The 18,355-nt window shown below is 40.4% G+C and overlaps 1 protein-coding gene across 1 annotated transcript in view; it reads left to right on the forward strand.

Annotated features, from left to right (window-relative positions):
* The window catches only part of GUCY2C (guanylate cyclase 2C), an 80,397-nt gene that overhangs the window by 50,434 nt on the left and 11,608 nt on the right, over window positions 1-18,355 (forward strand). Inside the window, exons 16-22 of the mRNA XM_061206503.1 lie at window positions 3,557-3,643; window positions 4,780-4,912; window positions 6,952-7,089; window positions 7,895-7,983; window positions 10,720-10,811; window positions 13,175-13,333; window positions 17,349-17,541. Of these exons, the coding sequence (XP_061062486.1) occupies window positions 3,557-3,643; window positions 4,780-4,912; window positions 6,952-7,089; window positions 7,895-7,983; window positions 10,720-10,811; window positions 13,175-13,333; window positions 17,349-17,541 (891 nt within the window). The remainder of the gene's footprint in view (window positions 1-3,556; window positions 3,644-4,779; window positions 4,913-6,951; window positions 7,090-7,894; window positions 7,984-10,719; window positions 10,812-13,174; window positions 13,334-17,348; window positions 17,542-18,355) is intronic.

An 18,355-nucleotide genomic window follows, 5' to 3' on the forward strand; every position in this document is an offset into this window, starting at 1 on the left:
TCCTACCATTGTCTCCCTTGGGAAGGATTGAGGATGACCCAGGAGTTGCCAGATGGGGTCAGGAATTCTCGTTGAACAAGTCCAAAGCAGAAAAAGAAAGACAGGACTGAGGCAAGTTCTTGGGAAGAACCAACTATCGAGCTAAGAATATCAAATCATTGGCTAGTTCAGAAGGGCAGGCATACACAGAAGCATTCATACAAAAAACAAAGTCAGGTGTCGAGGAAAAGGGGAGGAGCAGGAAGGAAACCAGGACAGTTGCTTCAAAGAGCATCGAAATATTTGCTCCGCACCTTGAGTACTTTCTAGGCATATGTTACAAGAGCTTTCAGCCTTTTAAATACCTTTGGGTAGGGTGACCGTATAATTTCATTCTCAGGATCCTTTGAGAATGAAAGGGGGTACCAAAATAATTATGTTGTAACAGCAGACATAAACTGCAGCTGGCCCCAAGCAAACCAGGAATTGTGGTCACCCTACCTATGGGCTCCTTTCCGACCTCGTATCTCTTAAAAACCTCAGTGTTTTCCCCAACAAAGCCAGAATACTAATATTGGGGGCAGCAGCAGCTTCAAAGAGGTCCAAACATTCATAATTCAATAAAATTTTAAGATAATAAAAAATGCTGAACTAATAACTTAAATATTTTTGTTCAATAAGCTTCAATTAAAAAAAAAAAAACAACAGACAAACACAAGAGGGAATTCCCTGACAATCCAGGGGTTAGGACTCCGCAATTCCACTGCAGGCGGCACGAGTTGGATCCTGAACTAAGATCCTGCATGCTGCACGCAGCGTGGCCAAAAAAGAAAAAAAAAAAAAGAACGTAGCTTTAAAAATGTATGTATGGCATAAACTCAAATCTATCTTCAAAGAAAAAAATTATATCCCTAAATGCTATTCTCTCTTAAAAAAATAATCTAAGTATTCAATGCAAAATTTAGAAGAATAACTATGGCCTAAGGAAAGGAAACCTTCACAATTCAATTACTATAAAACTGGTAAATTTTTAAAGTGCATTCATGAGTTGTTTATTTAAAAAAAAAAACTACAAAACATACAAGCTTCTCATACTTCTAATTAAATCTCTAAAACAAACATAAAAATACACAAAAGTGAAAAATAAAAAAAATAAAGCTATGAAAAAGATGCTTTCAATTATGAAAGAATGTCATGACTATTAAGTTAAAAAAATCTAAAAAAAAGAAGGAAAAACTTCAGAAACAATATAATCACGAAAACTTGACTCAAAAAGTAAAAACTTAAGGAGGTCAGTAACAATAGAAGAAATTAACACTCCCATTACAAAGAAAACCAGATTCAGCTTAATTTTTCTAAACTTCAGTGAATAATTCTTATCATCTATGTAAATACTGTTCTAAAGTTAAACAAAAACATGAACGTCTTCTAAATTCAGTTAACATTCAACAAGGCTAGCATAAAGTTGATACTTAAATGTGATTAAAGACTAATTACATTTATGAATGTAAATGGAAAAATTATTAATAAAATACTGGTAACTAAGCCAGTTGTATATGAAAAGTGTAATACAACTAGATACAGTTAATTCTACGAATGGAAAAAATATTACTGTAATGCATCATATCAAAAGGTCTTTGGAGAAAGACCATATGATCATTTTAACTGATGCTAAAAGTGATCGTTTAAATTGCTGCTGATATAATAAAATAAACACATTCCTAATAATAACAATTTCAGGTCTTTCAAATTCAATGTTTTCCATACAAAGGCTAGACCATATCTGATTCATTTGATTTCAGTGCAACAGAAATTAGCAATTAACAGAGCCTGGTCAAAGGGTATCACACGGTCTTTTAATCCCTAGAATGCCCAGCCAACATTTAGATATCATATGCGTAGTGTTTTTGGCTCTCTACCCTATGGTGGGAAACTTCAATTACCTGAGTGGTCCTGGCACCCCCCCCCCCCCCCCGTCTGGCATTGCTGACTCATGCTGGGAGCAGACCACACAGAAGCTTCTACAGGAAACTTATCCACTCCTTTGTATCATGAACCTCAAAGCAAAGGCTGTGCCTTTGCAAACTACATTCCCCTCCCTGATGTAATCCTTTTAGGCTTCAACCCATGGCAGATCCCATCAGAAACTACTTTTGTGGGGAAACAAATGAGAAAGTCTCTCCCTAGACAGAGTAAAAACAATATACTTCCCATCTTATAAATATACACCAACCGGGACTTCCCTGGTGGCACAGTGGTTAAGAATCCGCCTGCCAATGCAGGGGACACGGGTTCGAGCCCTGGTCCGGGAAGATCCCACACGCCGCGGAGCAACTAAGCCCGTGCGCCACAACTACTGAGCCTGCGCTCTAGAGCCCATGAGCCACAACTACTGAGCCCGCCCACCACAGCTACCGAAGCCCGCTTGCCCAGAGCCCACGCACCGCAACAAGAGAAGCCACCGCAATGAGAAACCCGCGCACCACGATGAAGAGTGGCCCCCGTTCGCCGCAACTAGAGAGAGCCCGCGTGCGGCAACGAAGACCCAACGCAGCCCAAAAATAAATTAATTAATTAATTTTAAAAAATATACAGCATATAAAAGGCTAACCTTGGCTAACCTTGTTTAGGAACAGTTGATTCATTCATGCAATAAACATTTATCGAACATCTATTCTGTGCCAGACACTAAGATGTTGCAGATACACCAGTAAATGAAGATTATCACAGAGTTGACATTTTTATAAGGAGAAGAGATAGTAAACAAATAAAAACGTAAAAAATGTCAGTGCTCAAAGAAAGAGTTACTTAGGGTCTGTCTGCTCAGAACTCCTCTCCCTTAACTTGGCCTGCTACCCACAGCCCCTTATCTGAAATGACTGACGGCTTTGGACCCTCTGTTGGAAACTATTGGTACAGTACCTGAGTTAAAACTGGGCTTTTTCCCCAAACAAGAAACTATTGTTAGGTTCTCAGTTAGGGTGCTGTTTAGAGTTTTACTGTGAAGAATAGTTTTCAGCTTAGTTAAAACCCTGTATCTTGATAGAACCATCATCACGTTAATACTGTGAGTTCAAAATTCTAGGTCCTACAGTTCCTGTGAAAGTCCAAGCGCTCTGTCTTAACGACAGAGGACTTAGTAAATGGAAGAAACACTTAGAGGTATTAAGCCAATGGATACAATTGATCATGTAAGTGAAAATAGCCTAATGAAAGAATTTCCTAATAGCAATTCCTTGTTGAAAAACACTAGGGTAATTTTGATGAGACAGAGCCTGCGGCTTAGCCCACCAGCCCACTCTCCTGGCAGGTGCCTGCTCATTCCTTTACTCCTGGTGGAAGAACCGGTATATTGGATCTATGGTCATCTCCTGCTCATCTCCTTGGGATAAGAACCACCTAATGTTTCTTAAATCAGAGAGAAAAGAAACACATGTTCAGGAAAACCAGGACAATGAAGTTCCAACTTGTTCCTGAGCCCAAGGCCTCATGATCAGAAAGTCGTTATTTGCCTGTAAGAGTCTTTCCACAATAGCCTCCTTCAGCCAACTCATCTTCTTCTTTTTCTCCTGCTCAGGAAGTTTTAAATGACACAATTTCCTATCCTGATGGTACATTCATGGATTGGGAGTTTAAGATCTCTGTCTTGTATGACATTGCTAAGGTAAGAGACCCACAAACACAAAAGACGTTTATGAAAGTTAAATCTGGGAAAACAGATCTAGCAAGCTATTGCATTGGTCTCTTCATCTGTAAAATGATAATAAAAATAGTACCTATGTCATAGGGTTGTTGTGAGGATTTTATGAAACAGTGCATGTGCTCCGAATAAGACCTGACAAGCAGGTGTTCAATATATGTTGGCCATTATTATTTTTATTATTAAATTCTTTCTACACTGGGCTTGGGGCGCACATTTTCACAGATTTGCTGGAAGTAAAAAAATCACATAAGGTCTCAGAGAAGATGACTGAATCCTCATCTTCATAAGAGAAAATATTAAGGGCAGGCATTCGTCTTGCATGAGGCAATAATAAATCTGGACATGTATATTTCCCAGATGTGCTATGAAAAGGAAGTGGATACCAGTAACTAGGGCCCCATTCAAGAATGAAGAAAAGCGAGTCCCGAGAGTAAGCTATGTGATACAGCCTTAAATCACTTGAAAGTCACATAGGATCAGAATCAGTTGGAAAAAATGTGACACAATACCTTATTTGGTACATTTCATCCCTGGGATCAAGGCCGAACACCAGTTTCTGCAATACCACCTCTGGCCACCAGGGGGAGGCACATCAGCCCAAAAAGGGCTTCCTCTTTCAAAACAGAATGAAACATTCTATTTCAAGATAGAATGAAACCGTTTAGACTTTAGGAAATAATCTAGCCTCACCCCTCCCTTCAGGAAGGCAAGGCCTTATTCATATTTTTTAATTGAGGTAGCATAGGACTAGAGACATATCCAAGGTCACATACAGAATAAGTGGTAAGCAGAAACGCTTTAAAAAAATAGGATCAATCTTTGCTTCATATTATATACAACTACTAAACAGAGTCTTTAGACAATTGCCTTTTACTGTGTCACCTAGATAGACTTCAAAACTAGATGCAGTGCTTAGGCAAATATTGGGGCTTTAACAACATTTTGAAAGTTAAACTTAATGGAATTAAATTTAAAGTTTGATGGTGATTCTATTTGCATGCCAAAATAATTTCAAAATGTCATTTCTTTCCTTAAAATAATGGAGCTGCTGAAAAGTGTCATATCTCTTTGTTTTCCTGTTATCTGAAAAACTACAGGGGATGTCATATCTGCACTCCAGTAAGACAGAGGTCCACGGTCGTCTGAAATCCACCAACTGCGTGGTGGATAGTAGAATGGTGGTGAAGATCACTGATTTTGGCTGCAATTCCATTTTACCTCCAAGAAAAGGTCTGTCATGAATGAAATTTTTACTCGTTTCCCACTTAAAAAATTTTTTTTTCTCACAAGTCCATGTAAGGTGCTCAGGAAATGGTGATACTGGTCAGAAAATAAACACTTGGAGTTGTAAGAGGTATCAGCTGGGTCATTCTCCAGCACTACCCCCTTCTCAGTGTTCAGTGAATGCTTGTCGAGTTGAACAAATCTCCTCTGTGGATTTCCTTCATCTGTGTGTCCCTTGATATCAGGGAGAAATCATGAAGAAGTTATTGGCTTATGGAAGCAGGACTGCGTGAAAAAATACAGAAGTTAGAGCAGTAAGAGATCTTAGAAATCGTCTGATCGAACCCTCTTCATTTGTAGAAGACAGAATTGAAGCTCAGAGAGGTTAAGAGATTTGCCCAAGAAGATAGAGTACAAGGCTGAAGACCCATTTCCCAATTCTAGACTTCATTCATTTATCTGTGATAATGATAAGAAATGATGATGATAAGAAAAAAGTCTTATCAGTAAAATATATTCATACTTATCCCTTTCAGGATTGTGATGAGGATCAAAAAAGTAACACACAAAAAAGTGATTTGTAAAGTATAAAGGGCTTTTCATGTTGAACATTCACCTGTTCTTTACTAGAATTCAGGGTTAAACAGCCTCAGAAGGCTAGGACTCATATATGCCTCAAAATACTACCTGGATCCAAAAACTAAATTCTACCTCTAATCCTACTTTGCAATCCTCTAGTTTTCCCTTAATAGATGAAAAATTACAGTTCTGCCCCCAACTTCTTCAGTCATGTCAAGGATGCTAGGACATTGGACTCAATCTAGTAAGTGCTTGTTGAGGACCTACTGTGTGCCAAGCAGTGCTCATCATGGAGTGAGCAAATCTCCTTCATGAAATGACTCACCTTCATGAAATGACTCACCATGACACAGCATCAGATGAATTGCAGGCCAAATCCTATCCTTCTGAACATCATCCAGTTATACCTACCCGTCTATGGGGTCGGTTATCAGAAATTTTAGCATAAGTAGATTTATTTCCCTTCCCACAAGTTTAACCATTAGGATCAGTTGTTCATGAATCACAAGCCACATGAATTCACAAGACATAAATTCAAAAAGGCAGTGAACAGTTGGATGGAAAACTAAATGAGGAAAGTGTGCTTCATCATAAGCATCTCACCATACTGAAAACACATGAATCTGTAGGCTTACTTAATTGAAAATGCTGAAGATAGAAATCTCAAAAAGTCTGCAAGGAGCTAGGTGATCCTGGAAAACTTCCAAGGGATGTTGGAGGATAATTAATTGTATGCCCTCATTATTATACATAAGATATGTGATAGGGGTCCAAAACCCAGGTGTCTATAGGAGCCAAACACAGGACACAGGAGTGCTTCGCTCGTGTGAAGTAGACTTGATGGAAAGCACTAGGAATAGCAGGCACACTAGTAAAATGTGAGTAAAGTGTATGCATTCTATTTCTAAATAATACCGCGACCTCCAGAGAAAACACATCTGTGGATAATAGCTGACTTCATGGCTGCCAGTATGTCACACCCAGAAAATATCAGTGGTGGTCTCTTTGTTCAAATGTTCTGTCTTTATTTTCTTTTAGGAAACATTATAAATATATGTATTTGTAATGTTCTATATTACATAAAATATATAAATATATAGTTTTAAAATATTTATAGAGGCTTTCATAGGTTTATGCCATATGTTCCGTAAGCTATTAAATCCTCAGCCTCTTACATTCTACTGCATTCACCCCACAAATATTTACTGAGCGCTTCCTGTACCCCAGGTGCTAGTCTAGGTAGACCTTGAGGGTTTTCAGGCCTATGATCCAAGCAGCTTTAGGGAAGGCATTGCCATATTTCCTCACCCAAATCCTGGCATTACCTAGTCAGCTTGGGAGGCAAGTGTGTGTTCTGCCCCATCACCAGCATCAGCATGGTAGAGGGACTTAAAAATAAAAGCAAGTTGGGGATCTCTGGGCTGCTCACCCCTCTCAACCTCGCGATCTCAATGCTGAACGCACAGACCTGTGGACTGCCCCGGAGCACCTTCGCCAAGCCAACATCTCGCAGAAAGGAGACGTGTACAGCTATGGGATCATCGCCCAGGAGATCATCCTGCGGAGAGAAACCTTCTACACGTTCAGCTGTCGGGACCAGAAGGGTGAGAGTCTGACCCTTCGGGGGCCTTCTCTGGGACCCAGCAGGAATTCTAGGCTGACTGAGACCCCGAGGTTTCTGTGACCACATCTCAGTCCCTCATCTGTAAAAGCAATGTCACATCCACCCTCCACGCTCCACGGGGTAGTTGGAGGGATTCAGTGACAGTATGAATGTTAGAGGGCTCTGAAAAGCATAGGACAATATACCACTGCCAGCTGCCACTACCGTCAGCATTTTTGTGAGTTAGAGAATCTCGCCTTACAATTTCTTGCTTTCCTTCTGATTCCAATAAGAGATGTGTGTCTGCTTCACACCTGAACTAGATCACTCTAGCGGGACAACACATATTTTAGTTCTTACTAAGAGCAGATCTATAGTTTTGTCACATGTCCTCTCAAGGGGGAAATGTCTCCTTCTGTTCATCCAGTCCTCGCTTTACTGAGCATTTATTATGTGCCAGCTCCTACCTGTCTGGGGGATGGAGGTGGCTAAGGGATATAGGGAGGACAGGCTAGCGTCTTGGTCAGAGGAAACCTCCCTAAGACAGTGGTCTCTGAGTTAAGTTTTAAAGGGTTAGTAGCCTTAACTTAAGGTAATCTCCTGGGTGTAAGGGGGCATGAGACCCCTTCGCCTGGTGGATCATCCATTCATTCACATCTGTCTGTCAAGTGCTGGCCTAGGCTCTGCCACGCTCCCACTGGGTACCCACCCAGGGTCGGTGAACCAATTCAGAGTCTGGCGGCTGCTGCTAAAATTCCTTCGCGCTGCATTCTTTCTTGTAATTTGAATTCTTCCTACCCCACCAGAGAAGATTTTCAGAGTGGAGAATTCCGACGGAACGAAACCCTTCCGCCCTGATCTGTTCCTGGAAACAGCAGAGGAAAAAGAGCTGGAAGTGAGTATATCTCCCTGCATGGAGTTTTTCTGGGCCGCGGCGGGAGGACCACAAACTTGGTGGATTAACACAACAGAAATGTATACACTTACAGTTCTGGAGGCCAGAAGTGTGAAATGAGTTGTCAGAAGGTCATGCTTCTTCCAGAGGTTCTAGGGGAGAATCCATTCCTTGCTCCTTCCAGGAGCTTCTGGTGGCTATTGACATTCCTTGGCTTGTGGCTACAATGCTTTAATCTCTGCTTCCAGGCCACATTCTCCTCTTTTGTCTGTCTAACCTCCCTCTACTTCCCTCCTATATAAGGATACATGTGATTACAATCAGGCCCATCAAGATAATCCAGATTATCTCCCCATCGCAAGACCCTTAACTTAATCACATCTGCAAAGACCCTTTTTCCAAATAAGGTAACTGGTTCCAGGGGTTGGGACACACCCTTGGGAGCCGCTATCGGCCTACCATACTCCCAACTCAGGAAGGAACTCAAGTACACATTACATTCTCGATTTTTAGGAGCTAAAAGAGCAAGATTCCATGTGATAACCATATTAAGCTTATAACTACTACCTCCTGATTAAAAAATAAATATGCCAACATCTAGAAACAATAGGGAAATGTACTTTCACTCTTTCTATCCTTCCTCTGAAGAAAATGGAGATTTTCTCTGTATCTGCTTAATTTTTTTGTAATCCCTCACAAAGGCCTTTAAGGCCTGTGGGAAAAAAAATTCTAATTTTTTTTTTTAGAATTTTATCTGCACTTTTATAATCCAAAAGATGGTAAGTAAATGTTTAAAAAATATTTATGGTTGTTAAAATTTTTTTTTAAACTTTAGTTCCTTGCAGGATAAAGATAAAAATATTTTGCTTTAATTTGCAGGCAACCTGCCAGATGCGGTTATGGCCAGACTCTGCTGGGCATGAATGGGCCATTTTTACTTCTCTCTCTCTTTTTCAGCATTAAAGGCAGGTTATACCCCAGGGTTCTGAGCTACATCTGCTTCTATCCTTGCTTCTCCTCATGCCTTCCTTTCCTCCTGCTTTTCTGGATCCTGGGATCCCTCCCCACACATCAGCATCTCTCTTCTCAAACCCTCCTTTCTAGCCTGAGTATATCCACATGTTGTTTACAACCTCTTTCACCAAAGCATCCTCCTCATCAGTTCACTCGTGTGGCTGGATGGTTCTGGAATTGGATATGAGGAATTCGATTGCATTATCTAGTAGCTGGTTCCAACAGAATACAGGCCCAAAACTCCAAGACTTGGCAATGCCTGAAGAACATCTGCTGTTTCACGGGCGGTGCCGTATCAGCCCATTTGTCAGTGCTTCTGTCCCTTCTTTGCTGAGGCATCGGCCAGCAGATCGTTTTCCCAGGCAGGAGCATCACCTAGTGGTGAATACAGGCAACCACGGTTCCATACCGTGGTCCTGTCCCTACCCAGGGACTCTCGTTAAGGCAAAAGGACGCAGGCAGGGACTGTATCTAGTACCATTTGTGATCCTGTTTGGGGTCAGAGTGAAGAACAAACTTTATTATTTAAAACAAATGGTTTTCACCATGCTTTTTGATCCCACAAAAGCTGCAAACAAGTGGTATCGAACGAGAGACGGTTCCACAGGCTTCCTCGCGTCTCCCTCTCCCTCCGCACCTCCCCTTCCTCGCTTGTCTTCACCGCAGCTGCGCGTTGCATCGCCTGGGGAACTTAAAAATGTACAGATGAGTGTCCTTTGGCCATGCAACATCTGGGACATACTTAGGCTAAAGAAACTATTCGTTGTTTATCTGAAATTCAAGTTTAACTGGGTGTCCTGTATTTCTATTTGCTATATCTGAGAACCCTAACAAGGCCCCTTCACAAACCAGTTAATTCAGAATCTCCGGAAATCATAGGAAGTTTTGTGAACGCTCCCCAGACGATTCCACGGTCAGGCATGGTTGAAAACTAACGTCATAGAGCCTCACTCATTTAGAGTCACTTGCCTCGTACTCACAGAGCCCAGCTGTTTATTGCCATCCCCTGCACAAAGCCTGCAAACGTCCGTCCGTAAAGCATTTTGTCTCTCCCATCAACCCCACCTGGTCCAAATCAGTATCGCCGTTTTCCTTAGTTTAGGATCAAAGGGAAGGGTGAGGCAAGGTAGTGCAGGCGGCAGTGAGTGAGATACACCACAGGGAGCTGGGCCGTTTCATCCTCGTTGTCAGAGTTGAGATGTTTTAAAAATAGTCTCTGCTTCAGTTACTCCCAACCCAGAACAGAATAGGATAGGATACCGCCCTCTAAGCTAATCCACCTCTTCATTCATTCATTCATTCATTCATTCATTTATTTATTTATATTGAAGTATAGTTGATTTACAATGTTGTACCGATCTCTGCTGTACAGCAAAGTGACTCACTTATACACATATATATTCTTTTTTTAATATTCTTTTCCATTATGGTTTATCACAGGATACTGAATAAAGTTCCCTGTGCTGTACAGTAGGACCTTGTAGTTTATCCATTCTAAATGTAATTGTTTGCATCTGCTAACCCCACACTCCCAGTCCCTCCCACTCCCTCCCTGCCCGCCCCTTGGCGACCACAAGTCTGATCTCTATGTCTGTGAGTCTGTTTCTGTTTTGTAGATGGGTTCATCTGTGCCGTATTTTAGATTCTACCTATAAGTGATATCATATGGTATTTGTTTTTCTTCTTCCGACTTACTTCACTTCCACCTCTTCTTTCTTCCAGGTCTATCTACTTGTCAAAACCTGCTGGGAGGAAGATCCAGAAAAGAGGCCAGACTTCAAGAAAATTGAGAATACACTGGCCAAGATATTTGGGTATGGCTGAAATTTTTACTTTTCTCCTCTAATTTCAGATTTTTCTAATAAGAGCTGACATTCAGTGGCAGCTAAGTATGAGAATGTCTTTTCTAATGAAAAATCACAGACTACAATACCTGTCTCAAAAAAATTAAAATGGTATGGAGGCGAACAGACCATTTTCTTGGGGGAATAATCACTTGAAACGTTAAGTACTATACTCAAGGGCAAAACTTGCCTGATTAGAAAATAAATTCTGACTGATCTGTTAAAAATATAGTTCCCTGACCCTTCTGCAGGTAATTAGGATTTAGAAGTCTAGTACAAATCTGCACACAACCCTGGATAATTCTGAAGATCAAAAAGTTTCTTACAGTTTTAAAATCTTAAGATCAGCAACTTTGGCCTTAAGCACTTGAGCCATGAATCGGATTATAATTCAGGATCAAAAAAAGTAACATACAGTTATCCAGTAAGACTGAATTTTAGATTTCCCATGTTTTCAGTTAGATACAATGCAGGGTGAGAAAAATAGCTCTGAGGTAAGAGTTAGGAGATCCAGTTTCTAGGCTAGGATCTAATAATAGCTAGTTGTGGGACACTGGGCAAAACACCCGAACCGGGTATTAATTTTGTTGCTAGTAAAATTGGAATGAACAAGATGATTTCTGCAGTTCCTTCCAGCTCTTTCTGTAGTTCTCGTCAAGTCAAAGACACAGATAAAGCTAAATAAAGCCCAGGACCGAGATGGGGTAGAGTGAAGACAATGAAAGTGTGGCCATTGACTGTTTGATCTAAACCGTCATATGTGGAAAAGGAGCAGGGAATAATAAATGATTTATTATTTTCATTCCTTCCCAGACCTGTTACTAAGAGCAGATGAGATTGTATGTGTGACAGATGAAATGTAAGCTCGTGAAGATAAAACTAGGCCCCTGATATTTAGCCTTTAATATGGTGGTTCTCAACTTGGCTGCACACTGAAATCACCTGGGGAGATTTTTAAACTACTGATGCCAGAGTCCTACCCTAGAGAGTCTGGTGTAATTGATCTGGGTGCAGGCTGGCATCAGGAGTTTAAATAAGCTCCTCAAGTGATTAAAATACACAGCCAAGGTTGAGGAAACTGTTTTAATTGAATCAATTCATCATGAAATAAGATAATCCATCCCTTACACCTGCTCCCTCACTCTTTCTACCCAACTAGACTCCATAATGGTTTCTGGTAAGAATCTCCTAGGGACCTTGTTAAATATTTCTCTTAATCCCAAACCTAGCAGTTTCCAGTCATATAGGTCTGTGGTAGGACTCAGAAAAGTACTGAATTTTTAACAGACATCCCGACCCACACCAAGGGGATTATGATGTAGTCCATCTTTTTGAGTACAGAAATGGCAACTTGTAATTGTTGTTGTGATAATGAAACAGTATGATCTATTCATCCCTTCGGTTGTGTCATGAACGTTGTCGCCAATCCTCACAACAGCTGTGCGGGACTCAGTGTGCCTCCCGACTGGGCTCTGCACCTAGGCGTGTCACAGGGTCACGAAAAGCTGCCATCTCATCTAAGTTGTCTTGATCTAACAAAATACTCCAGAGTTAGGGCTCTTGCTCTAGGACCCTGACTCTGTCTGAGGAGATACTATATAAGGCTCAGCTTTGCTTTTCTTGGTCCTTTTCTTATATTCCCCTTTATTGCAAGTTGCTCCTTATTAAAATTTTAGAAAATTTGAATAAGCAAACAAGAAAGTACAAACATCACCTGGTTTTCAATAGATGACCACCAGTTTTCAAAAATTAAAAATGGGATGATAATTTTTGCTGTTTTATAAACTGGCTTTTTTCACTTAATAATATAGAGGTAGCATCTTTGTGTGTATCACGATTCTAATTTGTGTTTAATGATACATTCATATTCCATCGTTTCATATTTTAATCACTTTTCATTACACATTTAGGTTATTTTTAAATGTTTGCTTGTGAAGAATACTGTGGCTTTCTTTGCAGTTAACTTTCAGCACATGCATGATTGTTTCCTTCGGATAATTCTTAGAAGTAGGGTTGATGGGCTAATCGGCATAAGCATTCTTAAAGCTTATGACACATTTTACCAGATTTCCCTCCAGAAAGGCTGTAATGTATATTTTTCTTCCGTCTTACCTACATTGATTACCATTGTGCTAATATTTGTTTTCCTTTTTTTTAAAACATTATTTCTATTTCTTTGATCCTTCCTCAGGTTAAAAATTTTTGCTGCATTTGTTGGTCATTTTTATTCTTTTTTTGTTTAATTACCTGTTTATGATATTTGCCCATTGTTTTAATGGATGTTCATGTTTTCTTAATAATATGGAGACCTCTTCATCTATCACTACCTACAGCCTTTTCCATGACCAAAAAAATGAAACTTATATGGATACCTTGATCCGACGTCTACAGCTGTATTCCCGAAACCTGGAACATCTGGTGGAAGAAAGGACACAGCTGTACAAGGCAGAGAGGGACAGGGCTGACAGACTTAATTTTATGTTGCTCCCAAGGTAAGGAAGTCCTCCCGCGGACGTGATTTCCCAGACTCCACAGACACGCTCAGCCCTTAAGGCTGAAAGCCAAAGCATATTTGTCTAGCATTGGTTTTCTCTGTATTTATATAGGATTGGTCCCTTTTGCATATTCTTCAACAGATTGTTGTGTTTAAAAATGCATATATCCCTGCTTTTACAAGCACTGCTCTAGATATACTTGAACAATTTAATATGTACAGAACATGTATTTATTCTGGATGCTAGTAAATAAATAAGAATCATACTGTATTAGGGGTTGTGACAACATTATTGAATTTTTTATGTATATAAAGCCATATGTTTTAGAGTGGTTTCTATCAGTCTTATTTTACATTTCTATGACACTGTGAACTAAAGAAGAAGAATTTTTAAAAATCAAAGGTGAAGAAAGAGACCAAAAAATTTGTTTGTTTCAATAATAAGCTATAGTTAAAAATCTCTAAACCTTCAGAAATAAACTGCTCACCTTCCTACTGAGTTGGAGTGTATTAAAATAAATTATACTATTTCCTACCAAACATTTTAATTTAGTGCTGATTTAAATATAACATGTTGTTACTTAGTGCATTTTAGTCAAGTTTATATTGCACAATAAAATATGAGAAAATATATTTTTCTAAAAATTCATGTACCTTGCTAAGCCTTGTCCTGGTTTGCACTGTCTAAATAGCTAGAAGAAAGAGGTTGTTTTCCAGTGGCTGTGTGGTGCCATGGAAGGAGCATGGACAGTAGAGTTAAAGTGACCTGGGTTCCAGCACCTCTTGGCCGCTTCTGCTAAGTCTGGGACCTTAGGCCAGTCACTGTCTGTCCCCAGTCCAAAAATGGAAATTAAAGTTTTCCTACAGAATCTGTGAGCTTTAAGGCATTTTCAGGCACTAAGTGTTAGTTTCGTTGCTTTCTTCTGTCTGCCTCAAAGTAGAGGCCAAATTACAAGAAGTGGGAGCATCTTTAGTAGAGAAGGTATGGTCCCACTCTCCCCAGGTGTCTCATCACACAGGCATCTACGGGCTGATCTCTATTTTGTGAAACAATATTACAACCATGACAGAAGAGAAAGAAATTAAGGTTGAAATCCCAGTTTAACGTTTTATAAGTGTTGGCCCTCAGGTAATAACTAAGAAATGTTAAGATAAGCAAGAAATTAAAATGTGAACAGCTGGGAAATAGGTTGGACCAAGGGACCCACAACTGTCACAAGTGAGAGGTAATGTTCTCTGCTCATTAATGAATGATAAACTGTCCTCTTAGATTAAGGATAAGCGAGGCAGTCTCGCATTGGGTGAGATCACGGAAACTGAGGTCAGCTAGGCCTGACTTCAAATCATGGTTCCACCACCTACTTGTGATCTGCAGCCTTGGACAAGTTACCTAAACACTGCAAGCCTCAGTTTCCCATCATAGGCTGGCTCAAAGAATCCTCTAAAATAATGTGCACAATATAAGGTACTTAGCACAGTGTCTGGAACGTCCATGGTTGTTATTACTATGCATAGTAGTTACGACTTTTATATATTACTTGCATTAATTATTATTTTATTTTGAACCCATGCTCATTGAGCATATCAGCTCTACATTAATAAAGGAGTGATTTTGAGCTCATATGAGTTGTTTTCTAAATAAAGAAATAGTTTCTCTCCTACAAGCTTGAATGAGGAGGTAGGAGTTACACACATGCCCTGTTCAGCCATCTGGCCCTGAAGAAAGCCTAATGCAGAACCCATGTGCCCTCAGCCTGGCATTGGTACCCTGGGCATAGGCTGGAGCCCTTATTATTCACTTTAGAGATGGCAGTTTCTGTTAGCGCTCTGTGAATGTTCTTTATATAATGCATCAGTCCTTGCCTGGCCTTTCATGCTGAGTTGTGACAAAAACAACATCCTGATGATTTAGCTGCCTTCCCAGCTTTTTATCACTGATGGTTTTAACCCATAATGACACTCACACGATTTGAAACAGCTGGCTCAGCACCGTGGATTTTTTCCTACCCTTGGTTCAGTGTGCCACGTTGACCACTAGATGGGAGATGTTCCTATTGGATCACCAAAGATTGTAGAGCAAGGGCTGCAATACACAATGACTACAGGGCAAGTCATTTTGATCATTTATATACAAGTTCTTTATATTTGCAAAAGAAAACTAAAATATACATGCATGATACCTAGAAGAATCCAAAATAAATATTTACAGCAAAATTGTAAATAAACTGCAGGTAGGAGCCAGATACTACTTAGGCACTTATTTCACAGTACTCCTTGGGGTTTTGAAACAGGTTAGAATAGAAGTTTTTCTACCTATGGAAAAAACTACCTACCTATGGGAAGCACTTCCAAGACACCTACTCTGTATACTGTGTCAGCAAAAACCTGTTATCAAAGTTCACCAGGTTAAGTCATAGCCCTTCCTTCATTTATCCACCAACATTAGTTTCTCTCTCAGGTAACATACTATTTTCTAAGCTCATATGACTTTTCAGCTATAAGCAGTAAAATGAAGGGCAAAGATGGCGAAATATCCAATCTTATCATTAGTCTATGTAGCCTCCAAATAATCTGCACCCTTCTACTGGGCACGTAAAGAACCACCACCCCAGACGTGCCCCTGCGAATCTAACCAGCCGCACGGAAGGGGTGGTTTTCAAGTTCCCAAATTTCATCATCGTACCCATTGAAAGGACCTCCCTTGATGCTCTGAAGGTTCTCTAAATGAGTTTTGGGAATGCTTGTGGTTGATTGGCTGTCTGTTTTGCAGGGAAGTGCCAGACCTTCTTCCTTTACTACAACCAGCACACCTCCAAATCTTCCCCATCACCCCGAGGATCCGAGGCCTGGGTTGTGGAGGAATGTGACACAATTAAAAGGCTGAAGGGTGGGAGTTACTGAGTTCCAGCACTGGCTCTGCCCTCAGTGGTTCTGGGACCTTGTGAAAGTCATACTTTTTTATTTGGTTGGGTTCTTTTGGCTGCACCACGCAGCTTGTGGGATCTCAGTTCCCTGACCAGGGATTGAACCCAGGCCCTGGACAGTGAAAGCGTGGAGTCCTAACCACTGGACCACCAGGGAAGTCCCCATACTTTCTTTTTAAGCCTCAGCGTTCTCATCTGGAAAAGTAAGGGGTTTTATGACCTCTGTCGTACCTCCCAGCTTGCAGGCGGTCCATACTCTGGTCCTTTACCAAGTGATCCCAAAGGCAGACAGGGAACACGCAGCCTCATGTCAGCACCCCTCCACCCCATTTACTCAATGAAAAGGCAACTTGGCACATAAAGGAAGTGTGGCATCTCTTCTTGTGGTTCTTCTCTCTTAATTCTGAGTCTAATATACTGCTCTTTATATCTGTTCAACAGAGATATTCTAAGTTGCTTCTATTTGACTTGTGCAGTTTTAGCAGAATTTTAACTTGTTTACATGGTAATTGATGTTGCTTTTTAAAGGACCCAATTCTGGTCCAAAATGTTTCAAATAAATCCGGGTTCAGAATGTATCAAAATTCATTCTAAATACATTATTCCTCCATAGTGATATTAAACAAGGCCATGTTAAATATGCCAGGGAAGTAAAAGTATTTACTGATGAGAAAGTCAGATCTGATCGCTATCGTGAGTCAGGCTCATCAATGACACACTCTCCTTCTCGGCTTCTGGATGTAGAGCTCTATCTAGAAGAAGCTATCAATAGAGAGGTAAAAAGTGAGCAAGTATTAGGATTGTGTAGGTATTACAGTTATGTGTACATGTGTATTAGTGTTATAATCAAGTATTAAATTAATACTGAGCCTCCTATTCATCTGAGGTCAAATACATGTGTTACGTGTGTGTGTAGTATATTCATACATTTGGTATATGCAAACTATCTTTGCTTCCTAGCCACACAATTCACTGGAAATCCCCAATTTTAGAATTCCTGGTGGACAATTAGTACTGTCTCAAAGATTTCTGTAGGAGAAGAAGAAATTTGCTGACGTTGAAGGCCTTGTTTTTCGCTTCCTCATCTAGGCTGGTGGTCAAGTCTCTGAAGGAGAAAGGCATCGTGGAGCCTGAACTATACGAGGAAGTTACAATCTACTTCAGTGACATTGTGGGGTTCACCACCATCTGCAAATATAGCACCCCCATGGAAGTGGTGGACATGCTCAACGACATCTATAAGAATTTTGACCACATTCTCGATCACCACGACGTGTACAAGGTAACCACTTCACCTAATAGGCTGAATGATGGTTCAGCCCCAGGTCAGCAGAGCCAGAATCGGTTGTTTCTGTTATTACAGTCCTCCGTCGCTACCCACTACCCACTCTGCCCCAGGATTGGTTCCAGGACCCCCATGGATCCCCAAATCCCCAGATGCTCAAGTCCCTTGTATAAAATGGCGTATTTGCATATAACCTACGTACCTCCCCATGTACTTTAAATCATCGCTAGATTACTTATAATACCTAATACAGTATAGATGCTATATAAATAGTTGCTGGAGTGCGGCAAATTCAAGTTTTACTTTTTGGAACTTTCTGGAATTTTGTTTAAATATTTTTGATTCACGGTTCGTTGAATCCACAGTGTGGAACCTGTGGATACAGAGGCCAACTCTACTCAGGTCTTGTCCTTTGTAATTTAAGATTTAATGAATTAGTGGTTGAATCTGAGCTAAAAGTGAAGGGAAGTGGAAGAATAAGAAGGGTTGTAAGTCGAAATGACCTTGTAACTTTAAGGACCAATATGAAAGACACAACATACAGTCCAGCAAGAACGAATTTGGGGTGTTAAATTTAGGGAAAATGGTTTACTCTTCAGTCATCTTCACAAAATGGGCAGTGTTTAGGCTGATTATGAATGAAGGAGAGAAGGCACCAGAGTTATTCTCAGGAGAATTGGAATCTTTTGTCGTTGTTGTTGAAGTAGCAAGCATCATTCGAAGAAGAGTAAAGAACAGAGCTGGATCTGTTGCCTGACCAGGGTGCTGGCCAGTTCCGGGCTGATAATGTCTGAATCAGAAGAGTAAAGGA

This window comes from Eubalaena glacialis, chromosome 11 (assembly GCF_028564815.1).
Source record: "Eubalaena glacialis isolate mEubGla1 chromosome 11, mEubGla1.1.hap2.+ XY, whole genome shotgun sequence".
NCBI lineage: Eukaryota > Metazoa > Chordata > Mammalia > Artiodactyla > Balaenidae > Eubalaena > Eubalaena glacialis.